Source organism: Thalassophryne amazonica, chromosome 16 (assembly GCF_902500255.1).
Source record: "Thalassophryne amazonica chromosome 16, fThaAma1.1, whole genome shotgun sequence".
In the NCBI taxonomy this organism is placed as follows: domain Eukaryota; kingdom Metazoa; phylum Chordata; class Actinopteri; order Batrachoidiformes; family Batrachoididae; genus Thalassophryne; species Thalassophryne amazonica.
Window position 1 is genome coordinate 75,921,626 of NC_047118.1, and position 15,347 is coordinate 75,936,972.

The window sequence follows — 15,347 nt, forward strand, 5'->3', positions numbered from 1 at the left end:
TGTTGGGGGTCATTTACAATGTGGGGAAACAAATTGGTATTTTTGCTTGAAGTAAACAAATGATTAAAATACTCACTGTTTTTCTAACAATTAACTAATCAGTTAACAATGTGTCTTGGAAATGATTTTACAATCAATAACTACATGGTTTTCTCCATACTGAGGTCTTTCAGCTTCTCCCTTTTCGGTCCGGGTCACCACAGTGGCACACGTTTTATACCAGATGTTCATGACGCACCTTCACATTGCAAGAGGAACGTGCACAGGTGGTCTTGAACCAGGAACCTTCTGTTTTGAAACCAAGTGTACTAACCACTTTGCCACCTCGCCACATAAAATGTCATGCATCTCCATAAAATGTCAGAATATGATCATGTGTGTGCATATATATATATATATATATATATATATATATATACACGCACTTTTGTCAAGCAGCTAAAGGTTTCATTTGTGAATAATCTCAAGTTGTTGCCTAAATGCAACTGAATTACCGAATTATTTTGAAATATAATTGCTTAAGATATTTTTTTTTTTTTTGCCTGTTTTTGCAAATAATTCAGAAAGAATAATCTGATAAAATGCCTGCCATTATTTTGCATTTTTTTTCTTGCAGGCCCCACCCCCTAGACCTCTGCTCCAATCACATTGTCCATCAGATTTTAACAGAAATAAGTCTTACTGATGTAAACAACCACTTCTGTACAAAACCAAACATAATCTCAAAACTTTAGAAAACAAACAAAAACCAACAGAAGAGAATTCACTGTACAATTCATCATAAAGTCATAATTTCTTTATCGTCGCTGTACACATTCTGTCACCTTTACAAAAAAAAATAAAAATAAAAAAAAATCTGAATTTTCTCCAGAGTTCATCTCTCAGCTTGTACATAAAATAGAGTCTCCATTAATATTTGTGTTTATTTACAGTCTGTAAGATGTACACATATTTTTATTTATCAACACAGCGGTAAGATGTATGACACGCTGTGATTGGCCAACCACAGCAGGTTTCGGCCTGCGTTTAAAAATGCTTCAGATTTCAGGGCCCTGTTTCAGAAAGCAGGTTGAAAGAAACTTTTTGTTTTGAGACTCTCCGTCGGTAAACAGTGATCAGATCACACTGATCACCATCGGTTTGACTGAGTTTTTATAAACAAGTGACACGGTGGATGGGCCATAGATGGTGGACTCAAAAGTCAGAGAGGGGGGCTGAATGAAGTTCTCATACACACTATATATACACGCTATCGCTGGCGGAAAGAGGTACTCAAGGATGGGGGGTTCTAGGACCATCTGTTTACAACCCCAATTCCAATGAAGTTGGGACGTTGTGTGAAATGTAAATAAAAACAAAACACAATGATGTGCAAATCCTCTTCAACCTATATTCAACTGAATACACCACAAAGACAAGATATTTAATGTTCAAATTGAAAAACTTTAATGTTTTGTGCAAATATTTGCTCATTTTGAAATGGATACCTCCAACACATTTCAAAAAATCTGGGACAGTGGTATGTTTACCACTGTGTTACATCACCTTTCCTTCTAACAACACAATAAGCATTTGGGAACTGAGGACACTAATTGTGAGTGTCATGATTGGGTATAAAAGGAGCATCCCCAAACGTCTCAGCCATTCACAAGCAAAGATGGGGCGAGGATCACCACTTTGTGAACAACTGCATGAAAAAATAGTCCAACAGTTTAAGAACAATGTTTCTCAACGTTCAATTGCAAGGAATTTAGGGATTCCATCATCTACAGTCCATAATATAATCAGATTCAGAGGATCTGGAGAACTTTCTACATGTAAGCGGAAAGGCCGAAAACTAACATTGAATGCCCGTGACCTTTGATCCCTCAGTCGGCACTGCATTAAAAACTGACAATGTGGAAAGGGTCTTACCGCGTGTGCTCAGGAACACTTCAGAAAACTGCTGTCAGTTAACACAGTTCGTCAACAACATCCAGAAATGCTGCCACCTTCTCTGGACCCGAGCTCATTTGAAATGGACAGACGCAAAGTGGAAAAGTGTGCTGTGGTTTGATGAGTCCACGCTTCAAACTGTTTTTGGAACTCATGGATGTCGTGTCCTCCAGACAAAAGAGGAAAAAGACCATCCAGGTTGTTACCAGCGCAGAGTTCGAAAGCCAGCATCTGTGATGGTATGGGGGTGTGTTAGTGCCCATGGCACGGGCAACTTACACGTCTGTGATGGCACCATCAATGTTGAAAGGTACATCCAGGTTTTGGAGCAACACATGCTGCCATCCAAGCAACGTCTTTTTCAGGGACGTCCCTACTTATTTCAGCAAGACAATGCCAAGCCACATTCTGCACATGTTACAACAGCGTGGCTTCACAGTAAAAAAGTGCGGGTACTGGACTGGCCTGCCTGCAGTCCAGACCTGTCACCCATTGAAAATGTGTGGCGCAAAATACAACAACAGAGACCCCGGACTGTTGAACAACTGAAGTCATACATCAAGCAAGAATGGGAAAGAATTCCACCTACAAAGCTTCAACAATTATTATCCTCAGTTCCCAAATGCTTATTGAGTGTTGTTAGAAGGAAAGGTGATGTAACACAGTGGTAAACATACCACTGTCCCAGATTTTTTGAAACGTGTTGCAGGCATCCATTTCAAAATGAGAAAATATCTGCACAAAAACAATAAAGTTTATCAGTTTGAACATTAAATATCTTGTCTTTTGGTGTATTTAATTGAATATAAGTTGAAGAGGATTTGCAAATCATTGCATTCTGTTTTTATTTATATTTTACACAACGTCCCAACTTTACTGGAATTAGGGTTGTAAAATCCTGATGTTAAATGGTGCATTCCAATGAGAGCGGGTGGAGAAGAGTAGTTTGTTTAGAAATTTGTTTAGGATATTTTAATCAGCATCAGCATTTACTTGATATCACTCATTATCTGCATCAAGGATACAAAATTTGATTTATATTTCTGACTGACTTGATTTGTGTACTGTGCATATTAAAATTGATAGTATATAATTTTGAGCCGTTGTTATGTGTTCAAATACATGTATGTCTGTCTATATACAATGTGTTTAAAAATGCAAATGTTGACTAAATGGAACACTCAATAAAATTTTTCTTTTTTTTTAATTAATACTCGTACACAGCTTCAGTCATGCCTTCTTCTGATGCTGCTAACGTATAAATATAGACTCATATTCTATTATTTTTAAGTCCACTGATTTAGCTTTTTTCACCTGTTGCCATGGTGAATCCTGTTATCTGTGTTCCATTGATGTGGAGTTTTTTTTTAATCTCCTTAGGATTAGTTGGACTTAGAGCTGAGGGAACTAACTCTGATCACCTCTTCTACTTTCCAGCTCAGTTAGTCAACCCAGAGATCAAGTTTACACTCGGGCTTTGTTGAACCTGCTTTCTGAAACAGGTCCCAGATGGCTTCTTGGTGGCATTAATCATTAAAGTTAGTATATGGATGGGGCTTGTGACTACGCCCACAAGTGAGAAGTCCTGAGACAGACTAATGATGATGTCACCTTGAGAGGTTCACATGATCAAATGTCTTCACCTGAACGTCAGATTTCACAAGAGAAAAGTCAGAATTTCAACAGAGTTTGACAGTGAAATCAGATCTTTGATTAATTAAGAATTTTATCAGAAGTCAGAAAAGAATTCTGTTTTTCTGATATTGTCAAAATTCAGAATATGAATTGTCAGAATCATTTGAATTTCAGAGTTGTTCTATATATTTAAAAAAAATTAAAATACAAAATGTTATTTAGAATTCAGGTTATACACATTCTTAAATTCACAAATTCTCTCAGAATTCAAGCTATGAACAAACCTGTTCATTTTTTTCCTCTCAGAACTCTAATTTTTATTTTGGAATTTATACTTTCCCCCCCTGAATTTCAAAGTAATTCCTTAGAATTAACAAAGTACTGACACCTCATTCGTGATTCAGCGAATTGTGAAAGATTTTTTTTTAAAGTTCCAACTCTTTTCTTTAAAAGATTTGTTCAATTGGCTCTCATCCACTCAGTTTTAATGTGTCACAATAAATCAATGAAACATTTGGCTTTCTGTTCCTTCAGTGTCGAGTTTCTTTGCAGAAAAACCATTCAATGACCTGACGGAGAGCCAAACTCGTCTGTCTTTTTCATGAACAGCCAGAGAAACAGTAATCGAAGAGTCAGGGGGCCACAAATGAGGATCCAAAAAGCCAGTGACTGAAGACCCAGAGAGCCAGAACAAAAAGATTAAGAGAGCAAGCAAACGAAGAGCCAGAGAGCCACCAAATGAAGATCCTAAGAGCCAGCGAACAAAGAGCAAGAGAGCCAGCAAACAAAGATTCTGAGAGCCAGCGAACAAAGAGCAAGAGAGCCTGGAAAAGAAGAGCCAGAGAGCCACCAAATGAAGATCCAAAGAGCTAACAAACAAAGAGCCAGAGAGCCAGAATACGAAGAGCAAGTGAACAAAGAGCCAGCGAGCCACCAAATGAAGATCATGAGAGCCAGCGAACAGAGCCAGAGATCCAGCAAATGAAGAAGAAGAGAGCCAGCAAACGAAGAGCCGGAGAGCCAGCAAATGAAGAGCCGGAGAGCCAGCAAATGAAGGTCCAAAGAGCCAGTGAACAACCAACCTGAGAGCTGATACATGAAGAGTCGGCTTGTTAAAGAAAAGCCAGAGAGCCAGTGAATGAAGAGCCAGAGAACTGGCAAGCAAAGAGTCCAAAGAAGACTTGTGTTGCACCTTGAGCCATCATTGCACCAATTATATTAATTATATTGTTGTTAATAGCCTTATGGGCCTACAGTCATTATGCTTTACCACATCGCCCTCCACTGGATGTATAACGACCTGCAGTGAACTGTATTTTTGAATGCAAAGTCGTACTTGTGCAGTTATTTTGGTGAAAGTAACTCAAAAGTAATGCAGAAGCCCGTAATGCATTACAATTCAGAGACAGTAATACTGTAATTTAATGCATTACTTACATACATCTATAATGTATTGCATGTTGGAAGTAACTGGCCCAACATCAGGGAACAAAGAGCCAAATGAATAAATCTTTTAGCTATGTCTCTGTGGCCACTAGAGGGCAGCACATACAGTGTTTTTTACAAGCTGACTGTAACGTGAAACAACTGAGCAGGTTTCTGTTAGCATACAAACACAATAAATTGCAGCACAACTGAACGCGACTAAAAATCTAAAATAGAAGATTATTATAGTAAACTAAACCTCGCTCTGTCTCTCAGTCACCCTGAGGTTTGGCAAAAGTGCTTCGTTGCTTCAAAAAGTTGATGAACCACCTTATTGCCTCGGCTGCTGCCAGCTGCTCCTCCAGCCATCAGGCCACACATTCCACCAATGGCAGGAGAGCTCTGTGGATCAACAACCAATCCCAGAAGATCAGCTGACTAGGTCATTCCTTAAAGCTGATTGGTTGTTCAAATGTTCAAAACTGGAAAAAAGTGACGTTTTCCGTAAACACATCTGCCAGGTTGCCACTTGATAATCCAATCAGAAAACGCTCACCTTTTTAAAGGGCCATGCTGCTGTTTCTCTGCACGTTCATTTATTTCAGCTCTCGAATGCTAAATAAAAAAAATCCTTAAACAATAATTTAGTGTTTGTTCTTATTAATAACAAAACAAAGTTTTTAAACTGTATTTCTAACTGTTTCACTTCTTTAAAAAAAAACAATACATTTTGCAATGTTTAACAAATATTTGCAAAATGAATGTTGGAGTGAAAAAAATAAAGATTTTTTTTTTTTGGAAAAGTTTTACAATTTTAAATTCAACAAATGTGTTTTTTAACTATTTTGAGACTAAAGGTCCTTTACATTGTGCAGTGCTACAAGTAACAATTATTGACATTAATCTCTTGTGATTAACCAATTAATCAATTAATATCAAATATTAGAAGACTGACATAAAATCCACCACACTTTAACAGTGATGACAACTTGTAATTATTTTTTTTTTTTGTCCATCAAACAGACAAAAAACGAAAAATATTTAGTTTGCAGAAGACTGAAAGTCTCCACAAGAGCTGCAACCCATCTCACAAGTGGAAAACAAACAAACAAACAACAAAACAAAACTTCTGGATTAATTTCACATCAAAAAATTAGCTAGCCATGAAGATTCGGCAGCAATGCAGAATTTTACAGTAAAAATTAAAACAAAACAAAACAGAATAACAGCAGCGTGGCCTTTAAAAGGGAAAGTGTCCCTCTGTCCATCGTTGTACAAATGTGTAACAATAAAATTAATTTTCAGTAAACAAAATGTCCCAAAATGAAGCATCTGTGAATGTCTCCAGACTCAGTACACCAATGCAGAATGAACAGATCTGAAACCAGTGAGACCAGTCCACACAAAGTGTCCTCAAATGCAGCACTCCAGACAGTGAACGCATCATCACTGCTTATGTCACATGTTCCAAGACTTTACAAGAGAGGTCTTCCCGGGACCTCTTGGGTTTTTAGACTCTTAAACCAGTTTTGGGCAACAGAAGTCAGTTTATTTTGGGCGGGGCCAGTTCAGAGCGCACATCCGCTCAGCTGTGATCAGGAGAGAGCACGTGGACAGCAGAGGGTTCAGAGTACTTCACACCAACTACAAAGAATAAAGTAAGTCCCTTTGGCTTCTCTTGTGTTTTACTCGGGGTCGGTGGTGGATCTGTATGTTCATTTGGCACAAGTTTTACGCTGGATGAACTACAAAATATAAGACAGGAATATTACAGTGACGAGGAGAGGTGTGGCTTTAGATGACACAATTAGACACCGAGTATCGCACACTGACTGTCGCACACTGTGCATCACACACTGAGCGCCGCACACTGACACGAGTGCCTCACACACACACTGGCACTCATATGTAGAAGATGCTTCTGTAAAGGCCACTTGTAGCAGCACTTTTCTTTTCCTCCTTCGCCGTGGCCACACCCACAGGACGTGATACTTGTGTAAAATCACCACTTTGGATTTTCAGGCTGAAAACCTTAATTGTGCGCTGATGCGTCGCTCCTTTGTATCTGTATGTTTCGGTCACAGGATGACTGTGAGTGCGCTGTGAGATGAGATGAAAGGTGTGTGCACTTTAGTAAATTAATGTCTTCTTCACATGTAATTATTTACATTTTCTCTGCAACATCTCCTGAATTTGATTAAGAGTCATAATCAATGCGACTGTTCCGCGTTCTGCTGCACATGTATTTTTAAAATGGGTGTGTTTAGTTTCAGGTCAATTAATTTGTGCACTTTTGGGTTCAGATGGAAGTTCCACAGGTCGGTTTCAGCTGGTCTGGACCCGGGAAGACCTCTACCTCTTAGGAACATTCAGACAATGTAAACTGTCAACATTTGGCACAACTGCCCGTTATTATTTAAGTGATGAAAAAATAGATTAATTCGTAAACTTTTCTGAGCGCCACTCCTGTAAACCAAAGACGTGATGTCGCTGCTTCATGTAAGAAAACCAGTCTTGACTGGTTCCACCTGAAAAGTCTTTGTCAATTGTGTTTGTTCTGGTACAGAACCAGAGTCCAGGGGCATCCTGGTGGCTGAGGGTCCGAGAACCACGTGAGTGAGCATCTCTGGATCACAACGGGACGTTTGCCGTCCGTCGCTGCTTCTCTGCAAACAATCACACAAAACTTTTGTGATAAAGAAAAAGAAAGATCATGGAAATGGGTGTCGGCTCCATGACATCAGTTCCGTCACCAGTTTCTTGTTGGGGGTCAAGGTTCAGCAGGCGTCAGATTGTCTGTCGTCTGATTGATCAGACATCACAGGACATGGAGTGATGGCACAAAAAGGTTTTTGTTTCTTTAAATCTTCCAAATGTCCGAGGCCGCCGTTGACTTATTCAGTTTTCAGAAGTGACGAAGATGAGAACGCTTTTAGCAAACGGAAGCGTTCACAACTGTTCCTCCCAGAAAGACTGAAACAGACGCGTTCATCAAGAGGAAAAATACAGCTGCTGTCACTAGTGATTTCTTTTAAGTAATCAGTTATTTAATCCATAAAAATTCTGCAAAATAAATTTTTAAATTTGAGAGCTTGAGCAAACATCATCAAATAACATTTTACCTGTTCTTTTAAAATTCTACATATTATGTTGGCTTTTGACAATCAGTTTTAAAAAACGTCAATCTGAAAGTGAGCAACTTGTAAAATGGTCTGTCTTCACTGTAGAATCATTTAAAAGCAATTTATTTCTACTTTAACTGGCTTACAATCAGTTTAAGAGGTTTTATCATTTAAAGCTGTCTGAAATCACTTCAAAGATCATATCTGCTTTGAAACTGAACACAAGTATGAAATCATTTTAAATCAGTTGATGAAACATTATCTTCGAGCATTCAGATTTTTTTTAAACTTTCATTTTAACTTTGAAATTGACTGATTTAAAACCATCTTTTATAATTTCTCTTTTTTTTTAACAAACCATCTTAAAGCCCTTTAAAGCAGCTGCAGGAAAAGAGTTTTAAAGAAAACTATCTGTAATTTAACTACGTTTAAGTTAAAAAGTAATATTTTGTTTAAACCAGATTAAACTTAGCAGCACTTTTAAGTGTTTCATTCTTGATGTAAAATATCAAAGAAGAAAATGAGAAAACCTTCAGTGAAGACATGGAACAAATTATAACATAAGAAAATTTTCAATCAATCAATTATTTAAATAGGGAATTTTCCACCCCTTGACATCTGATTCTGACCAATCAGGAAGGAGGAAAAATATTTTGTTGGAAACCTTTAAATGTGTCATCTGATCATAAAGATGAGACAACGCATTTGAAAGCAGCATCCGTCTGATTTAGACTAAACAGGTTTTGGAACGCGTTGGACTTCAGGCCGGACGGTGCAGGTTTCGATAAACAGCAGCTGGATTACTTATAAAAACAATCGGTGAAGAAAATCCACAGTGACAGCGCTACACTCATCTTCTACAAGATGTTTTTGAAGGATGTGGTTTTTCTGGTCTCATCAACTTGCAGAACACAAAATGTTCTGGATCCTAAATATAGAATGGAGTTACTTCTGGATCAAGGATTCAGCAGCAGCCTCGGGGAAAATTTGCTTCATAGAAAAGTTAGAGGAAACATCTGTGATCACTCTTTGCTGAAGGTTCCTAAACATCCTTGACAGACCTTCCACAAATCTTCACAAAGCGTGGAGAGAGAACATGAACATTGAGGACAGGGACCAGATCCCGGAAGAACCGCTGCGAAGTCTTCTAAGTTCGGCTGGCATTTTAAGGAAGTTATGCATGGGTCAGAAGTCGTCAGAGTGCATGGCAGTGATTGGGACAGAGAGCTGTTGAAGGAGGAGCCTGCACATGAAGTCCAGTTTGACACACCTCCTCTATGTGTCTTTGGGCTCCAGCTTGCAGGACATCTCAAACAGGAGGTTCTGGTTGTCAATCACCTGTAACTGGCGGATGTAGGCCTTCGTCTGGAGGTGGGAGGGGGACGTCTCTGTATCCATAGCTACCAAGTAACAAAGTAAAAGAAAATTTTAAGCATTAGGAATATGAAATAAACCTATCCTTCCCAAACGAAAGCCTGGAGGATCTGGACTGATCAGAACTGGCCAATCAGGGACAAGGAGGATTGAATTTGGTGACCGATATTTCTAACACCCATTTTTTCCATTTTTAAAGTAAACACAATATGTAAAAAAATAATCTGAGGTTTGTTTAGTAAATAACAAAAACTACGCCATAATAATAATAATAATAATACTAAGAAGAAGAAGAAGAAGAAGAAATATGACAATAACCAAAAGGCAGATTTGAGCCTTCACAGCAAGGGGGCACTGTTGATGAATCTGAGCAAGGCTTCTAAGATAAAGTGTTGTCTGCAAACTGTAGTTACACATCATGAAACAGGCACATGTCAAGACTTCACATGATGTTAGTGTGTTTGTGGTACCTAGCTGAGAACTCCGGTACCGTCTGATGTTTCTCACCATGTCTGCAACTTTATGCTGCAGGGAGGGAAAGAAAAAAGGAGAAGAGAGGAACAGAAGAAGGAAAATGAAGGTAAATAACAAAAGAATAACAGAAAGCTATGGAAAAGTATGAAAATTAAAGCCTGAGAAGTGGGTAGCTGAACAGATAAGGAGCTGGCCCGCCAATATGTACATCAGGGCTTGTGACCCGTTTGTGTCCTTGGATAAAACACTTAATCTACATTATATCAGTCCACCCAGCTGTAAATGAGTACCAGCCTCAGATGGGAAAGTAACCTGTTGGAGTTGTGGAGTCTGATACGCTTGATGCTAGGGAATCCGGACAAAAGCACTAGCACCAGTGGGTCAATATAGGACTTACTACTGCTTCTTCTGAAATGACAATAATAAAATCATAACTAGGTAGCTGCACGGTCCTGGAATGGCTTCCCAACTGGGGTCTTTCTGTGTGGAGTCTGCATGTTCTCCCCTTGTTCTTATGGGTTCCCTCCTGGAGCTCCGGCTTCCTCCCACTTCCAAAGGCATGCAGGTTAGGTGGAATTGCAAACTTTTAATTGGCGTGGGAGCATGAATGAGTTTCTCTGTCTATATGTTGCCCTGTGATAGACCGGCATCCTGTCCAGGGTGTACATCACCTCCCGCCCTATAACTGCTGGGATAGGCTACAGCCCCCCCACCAATGACTCTTGGTTGGCGTAAGCAGGTCGAGAAAACAACAATGATGTTGTAGTTGATCATCTGACTCTTACTAAGTAACTGTCATGATTTGGATTTTGTTCGGTTTGTGTTTTTTTGATTTTTATGTTGGATTGGTTTTGTGTTCTGTCTTCTCTCTTGCTCTGTCTTTCTGATTGGGTTTTCTCTGTCCTGTTCTTTCTTGCCTCTCTTGTGGTGCTTGGTGGTGGGCGTTCCTCTCTGTCTGGCCACACCCTGGTTCTGGACGTTTCTCGACACACCTGTTCTTGATTTGCAGCTCATCACCTGTGTGCTATTTAAGCCTCACAGTGTGCTCAGGTCCCTTTCCAGATCGATGTGACTTGTGCCTTCCTTCCAGCTCTGTTCATGTGTTTTTGCCTTGCTATTGTTGCCTCATCATGTTTGATCACGCCTGCCTGATGTTTTTTGTACTGTTGGACTGCCTATCTGTGTACCGACCCCTGCTAACTCACTTACTCACTGAGCACGTTTACATGACCATAATAATCTGATCATCTGGAGTAATCAGATAACAGTAATAATCTGATCTTTGCATTTACATGCACTTCAGTAATGCAATAACTGGAAAAACCTGGTTTACATGATTTCAGTTCATAAGTTGGATCTCTTTTAAAGTGGACAAAGTAGGCAGGGCATAGACTGTATCAACAAAAAGACACTCTCTCTCTTCATCCTCTCTCCCCATCTCCCTCTCTCTCTCTCCCTCTCCATCTCACTCTCCCCCCTCTCTCGCTCTCTCCCCCTCTCCATCTCACTCTCTCTCCCTCCTTCTCTCTCTCCCCTCTCTTTTTCTTCCCCTCTTCCTCTCTCTCGTTCTCTCTCTCTCTCTGCCCCCCCTCTCTCTCTCTCTCTCTCACCCCTCTCTCTCTCACCCCTCTCTCTCAGTGAAGAGATGTGCAGCGTTGATGTGCCCATGTACAAACAGTGGAAATATGATGTCAGGCTTTAATATGTTTGTCTATAAACCGCATAGATCGCCAAGAAATTTGCTCTTTAGAACACTGAAACAACACACAGGAACGCTGAAGCTTGTGTGTCCTGGCAATTTTTTTGGACACACAACAGACTCTCAAAACTTTGTGACCTGATGAAGGATGTTATGAGTAGGGATGCACCAATCCACATTTTTTCACTTCTGATCTGATCCCGATACCTGATTTTGGATATCTGCCGATACCGATACTTTTCTGATCTGATACCAGAGCTCTGTTTGCTTTAATATTATTATTATCATGATTGTTGATTTTATGTGGATATTTTGTGTTCCCAGTTATACAGCTTCATGATGAAGTGTTTAGAGGAGTATATTTTTTTAAAAAGACCTGAAAGTTCAGTTACAATTTGCCAGAAGGTACATCTAAGATGCAAGTCTAGATTTGATGTGGCCCGGTCACACGGCATACAATGATTCCTGAACAAATGTAAAAAGTAAAAAAGTCACAAATTGTCGAGAAAAGGTGGACGAATGAGCTTTTGACTTTTCTCATCACTGAATGGCCTGCAAATCAGGAGCGCAAAAGGAACGAAAGAGGAACAAAACAAAACCGACGTTAACGTTGATCTCGATGCTTTAAAGAAAACACGCCTGGAACTGCTGGAGCACTGTGTGTCTGCATCCTGCTCTGCATTCCAGGACTTGGTGCTGAGAGAGAGCTCTGTAGTGCCTGAGTCCTTGGAGAAGATGCAAAGAGAAGCAAGCGATCCGTCCCACTGTGGAGATCTGTGCGCACATCGGTGGATCCACCTGCTCTGGTTGCTCATACAGAACAAAAGAGGAATCATCTCCTTCATCATCAGAATCCTCAGAAGAGAGAGTGTGTGTGTGGGTGGGGATAGCAGTCTCTCTCTCTCTCTCGCTGGCTTTTTTTTTTTCAAAACCCTGGTGTTTCTGATCACCACGCTGCGGCTGGGTGATCATGCAGTCAGTCACATGCACGTGCGCTTGATAAGATACACACATACATGCATGCACTTAACCTTCTCTCCAGCTGATTCACTCTGGATGAATGCATTTAGTGTTTGACTGTGTTGTAGCACATGTGCATGTACACACGCGCACAAAAGGACTGTCTCGTACATGATTCAGCGACTCAAATGTTGTTCAGAAAAGAATGCAGCCATTTGCAAACACACTAGGTTTTCTGTTTTCATATGTCACACCTCTGTGGATCAAAGCTGTTCACACACAAATGTCCGCTGCGGCTGAAACCTTTTTCACACTAGATGGTCAAACTCACACTTCTGTAAAGTGCCGCCTGGTTTGCACAAACCGAGGCGCAATTCGCTCTGAGAGATCACCGCAGACGACATGAAATATAATTATGTTGTGACGGCCCTCAGCAGCTCTACGGCAACGAGGCTAATCGCACTCCTGCAAAGCCCCCCACCGTGAACAAATATGCAGCAATCAAGGATCACCTCCTCAAAACCTTTGAACTGTCAGACGCTGAAAGGGCCAGCAGGATCTTCTTTCTGCATGGGCTGGAGGACAGCAAGCCCTTCAGAGTTCATGGACAGAATGCTGCAGCTCCTGAGAGGACACCCACCAGACTTTTTGTGCAGCAACTCTCTCCTCAGGTGTGAACAGTTCTGGCCAGCACCACAATCACGGACTGCTGTGCGCTGGCGGAGGAGTCCGACAAATTCTTCCTGGCTGCCCAGGCATGACAGCAGCTGCACTTGCCCCATCACATGCAGCGGCAGAAGCCCCACACCACACACCAGCACCGCCGCGGAAGAGCTGCATTTCTCCTCCACAGCAGCACTCACAAACCGGTTTCTGCACTGGATGAAAACCTTCATCTGATCTAACGAAGTCAAACTAAATGCTAACGTTACAAAAACTAAGCAAACGATAAACTGTCAAGAACGACAGCAAAACGAAATACGAACAAATTGAGGTTGTCAGAGGCATTCCTTCAAATTTTTCAACAGTTTAAAAATCCTGACGAAGCGCCAGTTGCAGGAACAAAGCTGTGCGAAGGCTAAATGATGCCAAAGAAAGTCAACAAAAGTCCAGATTTCTTGTTTTGTTTAGGCTTCGTTGTCCTTCATTAGTGCCGTGTGACTGGGCCTTAAGTCCTCTCTCCCTCTGTCTCTCTCTCAATTCAATTTCAACTGAAACATACTTTTACATTGTCAAATCAAGTGTTGGAGCAAAAACAAAAAAAGAAAAAGTCCTCTCTCTCTCTCTCCCTCACTCTCTCGGTCTCTCGCTCTCTCCCTCACTCTCTATCTCTTCCCCCTCTCACTCTCTCTCTCTCTCTCTCTCTCGCTCTCTTTGTCTCTCTCTCCCTCACTCTGTCTCTCCTTCACTCACCATTTTCCTGCTGAGCAAACACGAAGCCTTTCAACTGTAAAATAAACTGTAAAATTCTAAATGATCATCAGCGGCGCTCACGCAAGTAACTCTGGATTAGGATTTTAATGGAGATTTTTCCCATTCAGTGGAGAGAGAGAAATTGAATCTCTGTTCGGCTGTCCTTTTCAGCTGTGCTCTGAGCTGCTGTATCGGAACCCAATACCGATCAGGGATTGGATCGGCCCAAACCCTAGTTATGAGCCCCCAGGAGGCAGCAGTGTGTCCCGCTGTACCTCTGGAAATGTGAGTGACAGCTGCTATTACACATGTGCAAACGTAAACAAAATAAGTCACATGTACCGAAGAAATCAGAGTAATGGGGAGAAATCCATGTGTGTCTGTGATGGTTCCGCGCAGCGGCCCACCCGGCTGGGGTTCTTTTGGGAAATAGGTCAGTTTTCTGTTCTAGTCTGTTGCATGTTTAATTTCATCCTGAAGGTCACACTCTCTCGTCATTGGTCTTGTATGGATTTGTTTAGATTTGTTTCACCTCTGAGTCCACACCTGTCTGTCTGGGTTTGTCTTCCTGTTGGATGGTGCACCTGCTCTCCTGTCTGTCTTTGTGTGTAAGTGTGTGTGCATGTGTGAAATGCCATACACTTGTTCTTCTGTCTTTGTGTGGGTGAGTGTCCTAACTTGTGCACTTGTCACCTTTCTTCCGTCTTGTCTCTGTGTTCTCCACCCGGTCTCTTGTGTCTTATGTCCACAGTCCACTCTGCTAGTATTTCCTTGCTCATTAGACCTAGAAGTTTGGTCTTATGTTTATCTCCACCCAGTCTCTTGTGTCTCATGTCCACTGGCCACTCTGCTAGTATTTCCTTGCTCATTAGTCCTAGACGTTTGGTCTTATGTTTATTTCCACCCGGTCTCTTGTGTCTCATGTCCACTGGCCACTCAGCTTGTATTTCCTGTGCTCATCAGTTCTGGTTAGGTCTCTATCATGTTTTCCTTCTGTGGCCAGTCTTTCTAGTTTTGATTACCAAAGTTAGGTGGTTTATGTCCTAAATGGTTTTTGATCCTTTTTTTTGTGACATGTTGTATTTGTAGCCATAAGGTTTTTTTCAGGTCCTGGCTTCTCCCCCATTTCATGTCTCTCTTCTTTTTTCTTGTAGGTAGCTTTACTTTTGTTGTTTGAGTTCTCCCTAGGTCTTTGATGGTTCCTGGTTTAGTGTTCCTATTTTTCTCTTTCAGTTTGCCTTTTATTTCTTAGATGTATATTCTGTGTATATGTGATGTTCTGGTGTTATGTCTTGGCAATGCTTTGGTTT

General features: G+C 40.8%; 1 protein-coding gene across 1 annotated transcript in view; it reads right to left on the minus strand.

The window, feature by feature from the left end:
- Nucleotides 1-3,204: 3,204 nt before the first annotated feature.
- Nucleotides 3,205-15,347, minus strand: part of rapgefl1 (Rap guanine nucleotide exchange factor (GEF)-like 1) — an 85,535-nt gene continuing 73,392 nt past the window's right edge. The window contains exons 15-16 of the mRNA XM_034189699.1: nucleotides 9,962-10,016; nucleotides 3,205-9,517 (exon numbers count right to left, since the gene is read on the minus strand). Of these exons, the coding sequence (XP_034045590.1) occupies nucleotides 9,393-9,517; nucleotides 9,962-10,016 (180 nt within the window). The 3' untranslated portion in view covers nucleotides 3,205-9,392. The remainder of the gene's footprint in view (nucleotides 9,518-9,961; nucleotides 10,017-15,347) is intronic.